The sequence below is a fragment of the Beta vulgaris genome, chromosome 6 (assembly GCF_026745355.1).
Source record: "Beta vulgaris subsp. vulgaris cultivar EL10 chromosome 6, EL10.2, whole genome shotgun sequence".
In the NCBI taxonomy this organism is placed as follows: domain Eukaryota; kingdom Viridiplantae; phylum Streptophyta; class Magnoliopsida; order Caryophyllales; family Amaranthaceae; genus Beta; species Beta vulgaris.
The window spans coordinates 46,131,680-46,146,150 of NC_079207.1; the positions used below are offsets into that span (position 1 = coordinate 46,131,680).

Sequence of the window (14,471 nt, forward strand, 5' to 3'; positions counted from 1 at the left end):
GAGAAAACTATGCAAACTAATGGCTAAAATAAAGATGAATAATAAAAATTCTAATTTGGCTATTTATACTAGCCCTAAAATAATTTGGAAAAGTCTTACAAAAATATCATGAAATTCATTAAATGAGCGTGTCGGGTCACCTCCCGATCGGGCCAAGCATGATCGATGTCATCGGGCTCATTAAACTGGAAGCAGCCCAAAAATCTGCATCGCCTAATGCAATCGTGTGGACCCGCCCGATTTCATCAGGCCGCCTAATATCCCAGCAGTGCACACAATAAAATTTTCATGGGCGCCCGATCGGGCTTCAGTAACGATTTACGACAATACGCTTGATCGGGTCTGCAACAAAAATGGTTTGTCTCTTATGGGCGCTGGATCAGGCTAAGCCACCCAATTTGATTGAGTATGGCCACTTTTATTTGCTCCTTGGCTCCAAGTGCCAAGTCTTCAGCTCTTCTTTTGCTCAAGGGTCACGAAAAGTGTCGTCGCCTTAAGAGCACCATAGACATCCTTTTTAAAACTCTGTATAAAATCATAACATCAAACTCCCCCAAGCTAAACATTTGCTTGTCCCCAAGCAAAGCACAACATGAATATGAATAAAATTGCTTCACCCCTCAAAAAAGAAATTCGAACTCAAACATTTTCAACTCAAAATCCTTCATGCAAGCAAAATTTAAGTTCGGTTGCTCAGATCACCCTGACCACCAATCACCTAAACAAACCGTGAGATGTAGCTGTCCTACTTAACATGCCAATCTTGAAAAGGTGCTCATTAAGGTGTCACTCTTCTCAATTTTGTGGCGAGCATAAAGTGCCTGATCGCTCATCAACCCAATCATAATATCCCTTCCCACTCACACTCTCATGTGTTTAGAAAGGTATAATATTGCTCATCCTAATCAATTCGACTCAAATAACAAACTTAATCTTCAACTTTGGCATATTGACTCTCTATTATTCCAATAAACAATCAAACACGTGCTTAAAAGGTCTTTCACACGGTAGTATTGGGGATTCGGTAAAGGTAAAATAATTATTTAAGAAATGTGGTGGAAAAGCCAAGAAATGTGGTGGCTATTGTTGTATAATATGAGCATTATAAGAGGGGGGGTGAATTATAGTGAGAGAATAAGCTATAATTTTTGCGGAATTAAAAGTAAACTTTGGAACAAACAACGGGAACACGAGAGATTTAGCAAGGAAAAACTTCCTAGGCCTAGTAGGAAGAAACAACCTCGACCACAAGGAATTTTAAACAACTTTCCACTATAATAGGCCAAACAACTCTGATTACAACCTATTACTTTTCTCTAGATTCTCAACTTAAGTCACTCAACTCAAGTTCCCAACGACAGTTCCCACAATTGACGTTCCTCTCAAACTTCACTCGATATTCCTTTCTCTTTCTCTTTCTCTTTCTCTTGCTTCACTCAAAGCTTCTCACACTTACAAGAGTTCACTAAAACCCTTTTCTCAAAAATACACATTGTAAAACAATGGAAGAGTAATAAACTCGATTAATGTAAGTATGAATTTTCTTAAGGAAAAGGCACTGACTCTTTTAGATAACTAAGATAATTAGCTAAGTCAGACACACTTTGTAACACCCCGAAATTTCTCTGAAATTTTCAAGTGTTAATTATTATTATCTGATGTTATAAATTATATTTCTATTAAATTATTTTCGGAAAGTATATATATTTATGTATATATATATTTTTTTTACACCTACATTATTTTAATTGACTTGGTGCAGAGTTTATAATGTACGTCTTATTTATATGGCATTGTGTTAGTCGTATTATGTAGTTGTCTGCATTGTTCTTATAAAACGGACAATGTAGTACTTTTGCGTATGCCGGGTGTAGAATGTGATAGTATATTACGCGTACATTTATATTACGTTGGTAATAATAATTTTTAGTTTGGAAAACATATACTTATATATATTATTTTTGAACGTTTTACGTGATGCCGGAAAATGTACATTGTACTAGTAATAGCCTTCGTACATTATATTATTTATTTAGGGAGGTCCGAAAATTCTGATTTTTTTAGCCATGTTATACGAAGAGTTTGGACAGCTTTCTAGGTTCCTTTTGTAACGTCGCGTTAACCAAAGGTCATCTCTTCATTTTCCTCCTTAATAGACCCCATAAACCTCAAACCCTTCACCTTAATTTATGAAAATAAAAATCAGAAAACTCTCCCTTTGCCATCCTCATTTCACACGCCACTTTTAAAGAAAAGGAAGGGGAAAAACTTTTTGTTCTTCATCCATATTTTCTCACACAAAAATCAGATTTTGTTACTTGTTTTCGAGCCATATTTGCACCGGTTTCAAGCACGTATTGAGTTCGTTGCGATTGTGTTCATAGGAGGCGGAAGTGGTGATATTTCTCAAGATCTCTAGAGGACTTGGAACCTTTCTTTTGTGAATCTTCCCAAGAAAAAGGTAACTAGCGTTTTTCTAGTTTGGTAGAGTATAGATATTGAACTTAGGTTGTTAGAAATGCATTAGAGAACATAGTATCATGTTAGGAAGAACTTAGAAGATTGTATGGTTAAAGTTTCATGTTGTTATTGTTGTTGTCTTGTTGATGGATTTGTTATTGTTGTTTTTATTGTCGTTGTTTTGGCGATTAGAGATTGTTGTTATTGTTATCATCGTTGTTGTTGGTGTTTGAAGGTTGTTGTTGTTATTATTGTCGTTGTTGTTGTCATTGATGTTGTTTTGTGGTTGTTATTGTCATTGTTGGTATTGGAGATTGTTGTTGTTGTTATTGTCGTTGTTGTGGGTGTTGGGGATTGTGGTTGTTGTTGTTGTTGTCATTTTATTGTTGATGGAGTTGTTGTTGTTGTTGTTGGGTTATTGTTGGTGAGTCATGGTCGTTACGAGGTTGTTTGGTGTAAGTGTGGGTGTAAAGGGAGGCTGGAGTAGAAGGGGATGGCTGGAGTAAGCCTCGGAGGGGTTCCGTGGACGAGCGAATGAAGCTCGCAAGCCACGAAAGAGCGCTGCTCGCGACTCGCGACGGCTGCCAGTCGCGACCCGCGAACCTTGTCGCACATCGCGACGGGTGGTCTGTCCTGGGTCGTGATGTGGTGTCTTTATTTCTTGTTTTTGGTTTACAGCTTTTGTGTCTTGGCTTGGTTGGTCTTAGGTAAGTATGCTAAGGATGTTTGAGTAGTTTTTGGTTTTGAGTCTTGGAACGTGCCGGTTGTTGTTGGTTGTGCAAACTCATGTTGGAACCTTGTTGGGTATGATTGGTTGAGTTTCGCTCATAACTTGTGCTTATTGATGGTTGAATTTGATTGATGTGTGCTTGTCTTGTATGATTGCACGTTGTTTATAGAGTAACTCTAGGAACGGTATGGTTCTAGAGGTCTTCATTAGGAAATCCTATGAACGGTATGGTTCAAGGAGTTTGAGTGGAATTGCTAAGGGCGGTATGGTCCTAGAAATTTATGCTCGTTAACCTAAGGGCGGTATGGTCCTAGGCTTTGGTTACTAAACCGTGGGCGGTATGGTCCATTGGTTACTACGGGTGGTATGATCCGTAGATTATAGCTATTCGAAAAGGGCGGTATGGTTCCTCGAATATGCAACGTAGGCCTTGGGGCATGGTCCAATGAGTCTACTCACAGGCGGTATGGTCTGTTATGTTTGAGATTGTGGACCCATTTGTTGCATTTGTTTGCAACGTTGACCGCATTTGTTACATGGTTGTCGTTGGTATCTTATAGCGAGTTGGTATTTGGTATTATGTTTCTGATGTTGTTTCTAATTATTTAAGCTCTTATCTGTTTCTATTTGAGCTGGGAGAACTGCTAGTTACTCCCCACTGATTGTGGAAATTGTTGTATCTTTGTGCAGATGGTGACGCTGTTTAGAGTGGTTCTAGATTGGCTCGGGGGTGTGTGTGTTCCCCGTGTGAGCGAAGAAAGGGAGCTTGTCCTAGTGGATGAGTATTTCAAATCTGGACTTAGGATTAGATACTTAGTTGGTTTAAGTAGCTAATTCTAGTTTTGACTTATGTATTGGAACTATGGTTTTCAGTTGTCTTAGTTTTGTTTACTCTATGATTTTGAGGTTTACTTTGGGTCGTATGACTCTTGAGACTTATTGGAGATGAGGGTATGGGACCTCATTTTCCCTTTTGATTATATGTATTGGAGTTGACTTTTACCTATGATGGTTATTCTATTTTAGTTTTTGTTCTACTCCTTAGAGTGGCATCTCCGTCTCTTTGAATTTCCGCTGCCATTTCTATAACCTTTTCCTTATCTTAAGGCTATGTCTTCTTGGTTTTGGACGGGATGTTACAGTTGGTATCAGAGCAAAACGTTCCAGAAGCTCTGTTTAGGATGCTATTATTTTTCCAGAAGTTGAGTAGACTTGTGACTAGGATAACTAGTGTCTTAGATTTCAAGTCTAGAGTGTATGAGAGTTACCTGGGTAGGAAGTAAACATGGGGAAACATTTTGGTTACTATGTTTTCAATTTGATGCTTGCTTATGTGATTTTGATAGACTAATGTGATAGTTTCTGTTTTGTAGTATGCCTCCACGACAACAGTTAGCCGCTAGAAAGGAAGCTGCGCGTCGTCATCACGTAAGCCTGGAAAATGCTTTCATCTCTTTGGCTAATAGAGCTGTTTCTTCGGGTAGTGGGCAGTCTGCTTTCGACCGGTTTGACCGTCACAGGCCCCGTACTTATGATGGTGTTGCTGATCCTGTGGCTCTGGAAAATTGGTTAAGGGAGATGGAGAAGCTCTTCATGGCAACAAACTGCTCTGCTGACGAGATGGTACCGATTGGGACATACTATCTGAAGAAAGAGGCGGATAATTGGTGGAGTACGGTGAAGGATGTGTGTATGGCTACAGCGGGTTTTGGGTGGACTCAGTTCTCCGCCAAGCTGAAAGAGAGATTTTACCTTGATGAGTTGCGCTGGCAAAAGCAGGAAGAATTTTTATCTCTAACTCAAGGGAATATGGACATCCAGAAGTACACAGACCGCTTCACGGAGTTGTCTAAATTTGCTGGTACTGTCATTCCCACCGAAGCTAAGAGGGTTAAGAGATATATAAAGAATATGAATCCGAGGGTAAGGACCCTGGTGCTGTGTTCGGGTGTTACCACTTTTCAAGATGCTTATGAGATGACCCTTAGTGTTCATGCATCAGTGAGAGAGGAAGAAGCTGTTAAGGCCGCATCTGTGAGGAAGCCTTTTCCGTCTGTTGCTCCTGGTCCGGCTAAGAAGCCGAGGTTTGAGCCGAGTTTCCGTGGTGGATACCAAGGCTCCGGTTCTAGGCAGGGTTCTGATCCGTCCAAGTGTCAGAGGTGTGAGAAGCCTTTACATCCGGGAAAGGATTGTGAGGGTGCTGCTATTGTTTGCTTCTATTGTAAAGAGGCGGGTCACAAGAGTTATGAGTGTCCCAAGAATCCGAGGGCTACAGCTAAGCCCCCTGTTCCTCCTAGTCATTCTGCTCCGCCAAAGAATCGGGTTTACAGTATGACTCATTCTGACTCCGATGTTCATCCCGACGTCATCTCTGGTACCTTTCTTGTTAATTCTGTCCCTGCTTCTGTGTTGTTTGATTCTGGTGCTTCTGTGTCTTGTGTGTCTAATTCGTTTGCCAAGAAAGCTAATTTGACTTCGAGTTCTCCTATTCGAACTCTTATTTCTCTACCTTCTGGTGAGAACTACCCTTGTTTGGCCGAGTATTATGGAGTGCCTATCTCTGTGTTGGGTATTGATCTGCCTGCCGATCTCAAGGCATTCTCCATGGTCGAGTTTGATGTTATTTTGGGCATGGACTGGTTGTTCAAGTATCGTGCTCAGATTCATTGCCGCGATCAAAAAGTGACTCTTCGTAGTCCATGTGGCAAGCGTATCTCCTATAGTGGAGTGGTGTTGAAGAAGGGAGTAAAGATCGTTTCTGCTCTCAAAATGCAAAGGCTCCGTCAGAATGGGGAGCAAGTGTTCCTCTGTATGGTGAAAGATTTGACCCGAGAGGTGAAATTAGAGAACATCCCTATTGTCCGTGAGTATCTTGACGTGTTTCCTGATGATCTACCAGGTATCCCTCCTGAAAGAGAAGTTGAGTTCAACATTGACTTGACTCCTGGTACTGCTCCTTTGTCAAAGGCCCCGTATAGAATGGCGCCTGCTGAGTTGCAAGAGTTGAAGACTCAGTTGCAAGAATTGATTGATAAGGGATTTATTAGGGCAAGTGTCTCGCCGTGGGGTGCCCCTGTGCTGTTTGTCAAAAAGAAAGATGGGAGTATGCGGCTTTGCATCGATTAACGGGAATTGAACAAGGTGACTATCAAGAATCTGTATCCCTTGCCCCGCATTGAGAATCTGTTTGACCAGTTAAAGGGTGCAGGAGTATTTTCGAAGATAGATCTGAGGTCAGGTTATCACCAGATTCCGGTGAAGAAGGAGGACATTCCTAAGACCGCCTTCCGAACAAGATATGGGCACTATGAGTTCGTGGTCATGCCCTTCGGTTTGACTAATGCCCTGCTGTATTCATGGACCAGATGAACCGCTCTTTCCAAGGACAGCTCAGCCGTTGACTAAATTGATGAAGAAGGAGAGTAAGTTCCTGTGGTCCGAAGAGTGTGAAAAAGCATTCCAAGAAATGAAGAAGTGCCTCACTACCGCTCCTGTTTTAACCCTGCCTACTGAAGGGGTTGGGTTTGAAGTATATAGTGACGCATCGAAGCTTGGTTTGGGTTGTGTTCTTATGCAATAAGGAAAAGTGGTGGCGTATGCATCCAGGCAGTTGAAGGTGCATGAAAAGAACTACCCTACTCATGATTTGGAGTTGGTTGCTGTGGTGTTCGCTCTTAAAATCTGGCGACACTATCTGTATGGGGTTTCGTGTAGGTTGTTTACCGACCACAAAAGCCTCAAGTATATCTTCACTCAAAGAGATTTGAATATGAGGCAGAGAAGATGGTTGGAGCTGATCAAGGATTACGATCTGCAGCTTGATTACCATGAGGGCAAAGCTAATGTGGTTGCGGATGCTCTCAGTCGGAAGTCGAAGCATTCTATTAATGCAGTTAGTGTTCCGCCGAGGGACTTATGTGATGAATTTCGGAAGCTTGAAATCGAGGTGGTACCTCGGGGTTCGGTGGAAACTCTTTGTGCTATGAGTGCCGAGCCTGCCTTGTTCCAAGAGTTGCGAGAGAAGCAGAAGAATGATCCTAAGTTGGAAAAGATCCGTGAAGCTAAGGCTCAGGGCCGAGCCGAAATTTTCGAAGTCGATTCCGAGGGAGGTCTAAAGTTTATGAGTCGTTGGTGTGTGCCTAATGACTTGGAGCTTAAGAAGAAGATTCTCGAGGAAGCTCATTGTACTCCCTACTCAGTTCATCCTGGGGTGATAAGCTTTACAAGGATCTCAAGGCTAATTTCTGGTGGCCTTGCATGAAGAGGGAAGTGGCCGAATTTGTGGCTAGGTGTCTGATGTGTCAAAAGATTATGATCGAGCATCAAAGACCGGGTGGTTTGCTACACCATTACGAATTCCTGCGTGGAAGTTCGATTCTATCTCGATGGACTTTGTTATGGGTCTTCCGAGAGCTGCTGGTGGTAAAAACGCATTATGGGTGATTGTGGACCGGTTGACTAAGGTAGCTCGGTTTATTCCGATGAAGAATACTTAGTCTATGGAAGAGTTAGCGGAAGCCTACGCTAATGAAATCATTCGATTGCACGGTGTTCCGAAGGATATAGTATCTGACCGTGACCCTAGATTCTTGTCTCATTTATGGGTTGCTCTGCAAGAAGCATTTGGTACTAAGTTGAAGTTGAGTACCGCTTTCCATGCTACGGATGGGCAAACAAAGAGGACTATTCAGACTCTGGAGGATATGCTCCGTGCTTGTGCTTTGGAATTTCAAGAGTCTTGGTTGAAGTCATTGAACTTGGTGGAGTTCTCTTACAACAACAGTTACCATGCTAGCATTCAGAGGGATCCTTAGGAGGCCTTGTATGGGCGTAAGTGTCGTAGTCCCACTTGTTGGAGCGACATAAGTGACTCGTTGGTGTTGGGACCAGACTTGATCCAAGATACTGTTGAGCAAGTAAAGGTGATTCAGGCTAGAATGAAGGCTGCTCAAGATAGGCAGAGGTCTTATGCAGACTTGTGTCGCAAGCCTATTTCTTTCACCGTTGGGGATAAGGTGCTGTTGAAGGTGTCTCCGATGAAGTGAGTGGCGAGATTTGGGCAAAAAGGCAAGTTAAGCCCGAAGTATGTTGGCCCTTATGAGATTCTCGAGAGGATTGGGGAGGTGGCTTACAGATTGGCTATGCCCCCTGAGTTGTCGAGGGTGCACGATGTGTTCCACGTGTCGCAGTTGTGGAGATATCGCAGCGATCCGTCTCATGTCATTCCTATAGAGTCGGTCTCTATTGAGCCGAACATGACTTTTGAGGAGCGACCTGTTCAGATCTTGGACCGTCAAAATCGTGCCCTGAGAAGGAAGGTGATACCCTTGGTTAAGGTGCTTTGGAGAAGCCAAAAGTACGAGGAAGCCACTTGGGAGACGGAAGAGTCGATGAGGCTCAAGTATCCCGAGCTTTTTGTCTCAGGTATTTCCTTGTTATTTTAAGTTCGAGGACGAACTTTTTCTTAAGGAGGGGAGATTGTAACACCCCGAAATTTCTCTGAAATTTTCGCGTGCTAATTATTATTATCTGATGTGATAAATTATATTTCTATTAAATTTTTTTCGAAAAGTATATATATTTATGTATATATATATATATATATATATATATATATATTATATATATATATATATATATATATATATATATATATATATATTTTTTTTTTTTTTTTTTTTTACACATACATTATTTTAATTGACTTGGTGCAGAGTTTAGAATGTACGTCTTATTTATATGGCATTGTGTTAGTCGTATTTTATAGTTGTCTGCATTGTTCTTATAAAACGGACAATGTAGTACTTTTGCGTGTGCCGAGTGTAGAATGTGATAGTATATTACGCGTATATTTATATTACGTTGGTAATAATAATTTTTAGTTTGGAAAACATATACTTATATATATTATTTTTAAACGTTTTACGTGATGCCGGAAAATGTACATTGTACTAGTAATAGCCTTCGTACATTATATTATTTATTTAGGGAGGTCCGAAAATTCTGATCTCTTTAGCCATGTTATACGAAGAGTTTGGACAGCTTTCTAGGTTCCTTTTGTAACGTCGCGTTAACCAAAGGTCATCTCTTCATTTTCCTCCTTAATAGACCCCATAAACCTCAAACCCTTCACCTTAATTTATGAAAATAAAAATCAGAAAACTCTCCCTTTGCCATCCTCATTTCACACGCCACTTTTAAAGAAAAGGGAGGGGAAAAACTTTTTGTTCTTCATCCATATTTTCTCACACAAAATCAGATTTTGTTACTTGTTTTCGAGCCATATTTGCACCGGTGTAATCCCCCACATTTTTAAAGGATTTTCATAAATATATTAAAGTATTTATGTAGTTATATTTAAATCCAAATGAGTTTGGAAAATGATTTGACTTTTAAAAGGGTTGACTATTTTTAAAAGTCAACTAAAAATATTTTCATAGCTTAATAAAATTGAAAATGTTTTATTTAAGCATGTCTTAATAAAAGCTTTAAGTATTAAAAGTATTTATTTAAAAAGAAGTTTAATGGAATCGAAATGCTAAAAGGATAAAAAGGAAAAGAGTCCTATTGATGATTAAAGTCCTAAGTTGATCATCTTATTAGTCATCAAATCTTTTTAAATCTTATCTCTTTTCCTAAACCTAAAAGGATTAGCCTTTATGTAAATATCCTAAAACCCAATTATTTTATCCCACCCAATTATTTTATATACATCACGCCATTAATAATTTTCTTCCTCCTCTCACTCGACATTTTCTCTCTCCTCTTCCTTTGTGCGTGACTTCATATTTTCCTCTCAAAGATCGTTTCTTCTTCGCTAAGTAACGTCTCTTGTTGAACAAGAAACGTCACAAATATTTTCTTGAGCCACGACATTGCTGCCGCCGCCTCCTTACTCCTGTCATTCAGTTTCGGCGCTGCCTTTGCCTCCTTGTTGTGGTTGTTTTCTTTTCTTCTTCTCTAAGATTCCATTAAAGTATTAATTTTTACATTATTTTATTGTTATTAGCATGTTTATGATTTTAATTATGATTTTATATGAACAATATATTTTCGGTTTTCATATGTATAAAAATAATAATCTCAGATTTATTATTTTCAGTTTTTATTATGTAGTTGTTTGCATTGTTCTTATAAAACGGACAATGTAGTACTTTTGCGAGTGCGGAGTGTAGAATGTGATAGTATATTACGCGTATACTTATATTACGTTGGTAATAATTATTTTTAGTTTGGAAAACATATACTTATATATATTATTTTTGAACGTTTTACGTGATGCCGGAAAATGTACATTGTACTAGTAATAGCCTTCGTACATTATATTATTTATTTAGGAGGTCCGAAAATTCTGATTTTTTTAGCCATGTTATACGAAGAGTTTAGACAGCTTTCTAGGTTCCTTTTGTAAGGTCGCGTTAACCAAAGGTCATCTCTTCATTTTCCTCCTTAATAGACCTCATAAACCTCAAACCCTTCACCTTAATTTCTGAAAATAAAAATCAGAAAACTCTCCCTTTGCCATCCTCATTTCACACGCCACTTTTAAAGAAAAGGGAGGGGGAAAACTTTTTGTTCTTCATCCATAATTTCTCACACAAAAATCAGATTTTGTTACTTGTTTTCGAGCCATATTTGCACCGGTTTCAAGCACGTATTGAGTTCGTTGCGATTGTGATCATAGGAGGCGGAAGTGGTGATATTTCTCAAGATCTCTAGAGGACTTGGAACCTTTCTTTTGTGAATCTTCCCAAGAAAAAGGTAACTAGTGTTTTTCTAATTCGGTAGAGTATAGATATTGAACTTAGGTTGTTAGAAATGCGTTAGAGAACGTAGTATCATGTTAGGAAGAACTTAGAAGATTGTATGGTTAAAGTTTCATGTTATTATTGTTGTTGTCTTGTTGATGGATTTGTTATTGTTGTTTTTATTGTCGTTGTTTTGGCGATTAGAGATTGTTGTTATTGTTATCATCGTTGTTGTTGGTGTTTGGAGTTGGTTGTTGTTATTATTGTCGTTACTGTTGTCATTGATGTTTTTTTCTGGTTGTTATTGTCATTGTTGGTATTGGAGATTGTTGTTGTTGTTATTGTCGTTGTTGTGGGTGTTGGGGATTGTGCTTGTTGTTGTTGTCATTTTGATGTTGATGGAGTTGTTGTTGGTGTTGGGTTGCTGTTGGTGAGTCATGGTCGTTACGAGGTTGTTTGGTGTAAGTGTGGGCGTTAAGGGTATGTGTCCTCATGTGATGGGTAACTCTTGGTTTTGAGTCTTGGAACGTGCCGGTTGTTTGTGTTGGCTGTGCAAACTCATGTTGGAACCTTGTTGGGTATGATTGGTTGAGTTTCGCTCATAACTTGTTCTTATTGATGGTTGGATTTGATTGATGTGTGCTTGTCTTGTATGATTGCACGTTGTTGATAGAGTAACTCTAGGAACGGTATGGTTCTAGAGGTCTTCATCAGGAAATCCTATGAACGGTATGGTTCAAGGAGTTTGAGTGGAATTGCTAAGGGCGGTATGGTCCTAGAATTTATGCTCGTTAACCTAAGGGCGGTATGGTCCTAGGCTTTGGTTACTAAACCGTGGGCGGTATGGTCCATTGGTTACTACGGGAGGTATGATCCTTAGATTATAACTATTCGAAAAGGGCGGTATGGTTCCTCGAATATGCAACGTAGGCCTTGGGCGGCATGGTCCAATGAGTCTACTCACAGGCGGTATGGTCTGTTATGTTTGAGCTTGTGGACCGCATTTGTTGCATTTGTTTGCAACGTTGACCGCATTTGTTGCATGGTTGTCGTTGGTATCTTATAGCGAGTTGGTATTTGGGTATTATGTTTTCTGATGTTGTTTCTAACTATTTAAGCTCTTATCTGTTTCTATTTGAGCTGGGAGAACTACTAGTTACTCCCCACTGATTGTGGAAATTGTTGTATCTTTGTGCAGATGGTGACGCTGTTTAGAGTGGTTCTAGACTGGCTCGGGGGTGTATGTGTTCTGTGGATGAGTATTTCAAATCTGGACTTATGATTAGATACTTAGTTGGTTTAAGTAGCTAATTCTAGTTTTGACTTATGTATTGGAACTATGGTTTTCTATTGTCTTAGTTTTGTTTACTCTATGATTTTGAGGTTTACTTTAGCGGTTGTATGACTCTTGAGACTTATTGGAGATGAGGGTATGGGACCTCATTTTCCCTTTTTATTATATGTACTGGAGTTGACTTATACCTATGATGGTTATTCTATTTTAGTTTTTGTTCTACTCCTTAGAGTGGCATCTCCGTCTCTTTGAATTTCCGTTGCCATTGTCTATAACCTTTTCCTTATCTTAAGGCTATGTCTTCTTGGTTTTGGACGAGATGTTACACACTTTGTTCAAATGAATTAGGCACCTATTTATAGACAATTTAGACAAGACATGATATCCACTAATTAAAGCATTATCACATGATCTCCATGATTTTTAATTAATTAAATTAAATTAATTATTCCATGTCATGTAAAACATCCCACTAATCCACTACTTCACTCCATAAGGGAAGCAGTAACATATTACATGGTTTTACAAAACTTGAAGAATAATTAAACTCATTTAATTTAATTAAATACTTGAAGGATAATTAACTAAGACACTAAATCCACTAACTACAAAAATCGTGTAGCAGTAGCTTTAGGCGTGTAATCCAGTTTTTAGGAAATAAAATAATTTATTTACTTTAGCTAGTTTTTAGGAAAAATATCTTTTTAAAATATCTTTGTTAAAAACGAAAAACAATTTTATATTTTAAAACCGAAACATTTGAAAAACCGGAAAGATATTATTTTTTGAAAACAAAATCTTTTAAATAAAATATAAAAGATAAAAGATAAGATTTCAAAATCGGTTACATTAAAATCAGAAAATCTTTTTAAAATCTTTTCCTAACAAACTTAAACTAAATTCCTAAAATAGTGGATCTTAGTTAAAACAACCCTAAAAACTCTAACAAATATATTGGGCGCATATTTAACTTAGGCGCACAACATTAGAGACTCTTAGGAGTTCCTAAATCAGTTTTAAGTCTTGTTCCCTAACTTTGTTCCTATAGTGCCAGGTCTGTTCCTATCATGGGAGCAGAACCAATTTCCTTTGAGAATTCACCATGAACTTAATTAAGCTTTTACTCAACCTTAACATGAAGATAATAAATACACCATAATGTATTCTAATCTTCATTCCATGCTTGAATCTTCATCACTCGAACATCTTTATTTCGATCTTGATTAATTCTCCGTTTTAATCTTCAATCAAGTATTCTCTTAGCTCGAGCATGAATTACCTTGCAACAACATAAATAAAATATACTATGTCTTTTGTGGTTAGGTCATCTTCAAAACTCAAGGGTCAACAGCTATAAATGTGACACGTCGCTCCATCAGAGCCCTATAAGTGGCACTCTCCTATTATGGTAAAGTACATATGTCATAACCTTGTATGGACTAAAGTACACTTTTTAGGAAAAGGTGTGCTAAAACCCTTCTTATGACCCAAAATTGTACTTAGGCCCAGTAAAGGTAAAGCACATTTCTGTGTAAAAGGGTGAGGTGTACTCCCCAATCAGCAATTGCCACATGTCATAGCATTACTGCTTAGCCAATCAGATGTTCCCAAATTCGGGTGATATCAAGGCACAACAATCATTTCAGACACTATAAATAGTCCTTGAAATCAAGGAAAAGGTACTTTTTCAGAGCATAGTACTGTTATTCTGTCATAAATACTCTCTCTCTCTACTTTCTCTCTCTAAAAGTTCCTTCATATCCCTGATACCTGACTTAAGCTTCGGAGGGGGGAATACCACCCAAACCTCCAGGGTGGGTCTCTTTTTGCAGGTTTCAAGGCAGAGCTCAGGTTCGAGATTCGAGTCCAGGCATTGTTGCACAAGTCTCCTAGTTTAGAACCTACTCTTGGGGATTGTAGTATTGATTTACGAGTGTAAAGCTACGTAACATTTGGCGCCGTCTGTGAGCAGACACAACAATGACTGATTGCCACTCATCCAATGTTGCCAGGAATAGAAGCTTCGATATACAAGTGGAAGATACGATGGGCGATGAGAGGCCATCCAAAGGACGAGACAGGCCCTCAACCGCCGTTCGTCTATCTGGTGGGAGTAGGGGCCCTGTCATCCAAGAGAATCTTGACCGTCTAGTGACGGTTGGTCATCTAGAAACTGTCTTAAATGATTTCCAGGCTAGGATGGCCGCTGTCATGGAGGAGCAAATCCAAAAACAATATG

General features: G+C 39.2%; 2 protein-coding genes across 2 annotated transcripts; both read left to right on the plus strand.

Moving 5' to 3' along the window:
- The first annotated feature begins 6,530 nt into the window (after positions 1–6,530).
- Positions 6,531–7,686, plus strand: LOC125498626 (uncharacterized). The gene is made up of 3 exons (XM_048646867.1): positions 6,531–6,712; positions 6,797–7,374; positions 7,499–7,686. The coding sequence occupies exons 1-3, from the start codon at positions 6,531–6,533 to the stop codon at positions 7,684–7,686; spliced, it is 948 nt and encodes a 315-aa protein (XP_048502824.1).
- A 3-nt stretch (positions 7,687–7,689) lies between these two features.
- On the plus strand, positions 7,690–14,171 carry LOC125498625 (uncharacterized). Its single transcript, XM_048646866.1, has 4 exons — positions 7,690–7,972; positions 8,081–8,231; positions 8,325–8,614; positions 14,065–14,171. Exons 1-4 carry the CDS (start codon positions 7,690–7,692, stop codon positions 14,169–14,171), a joined length of 831 nt encoding a protein of 276 aa, XP_048502823.1.
- Positions 14,172–14,471: the final 300 nt, after the last annotated feature.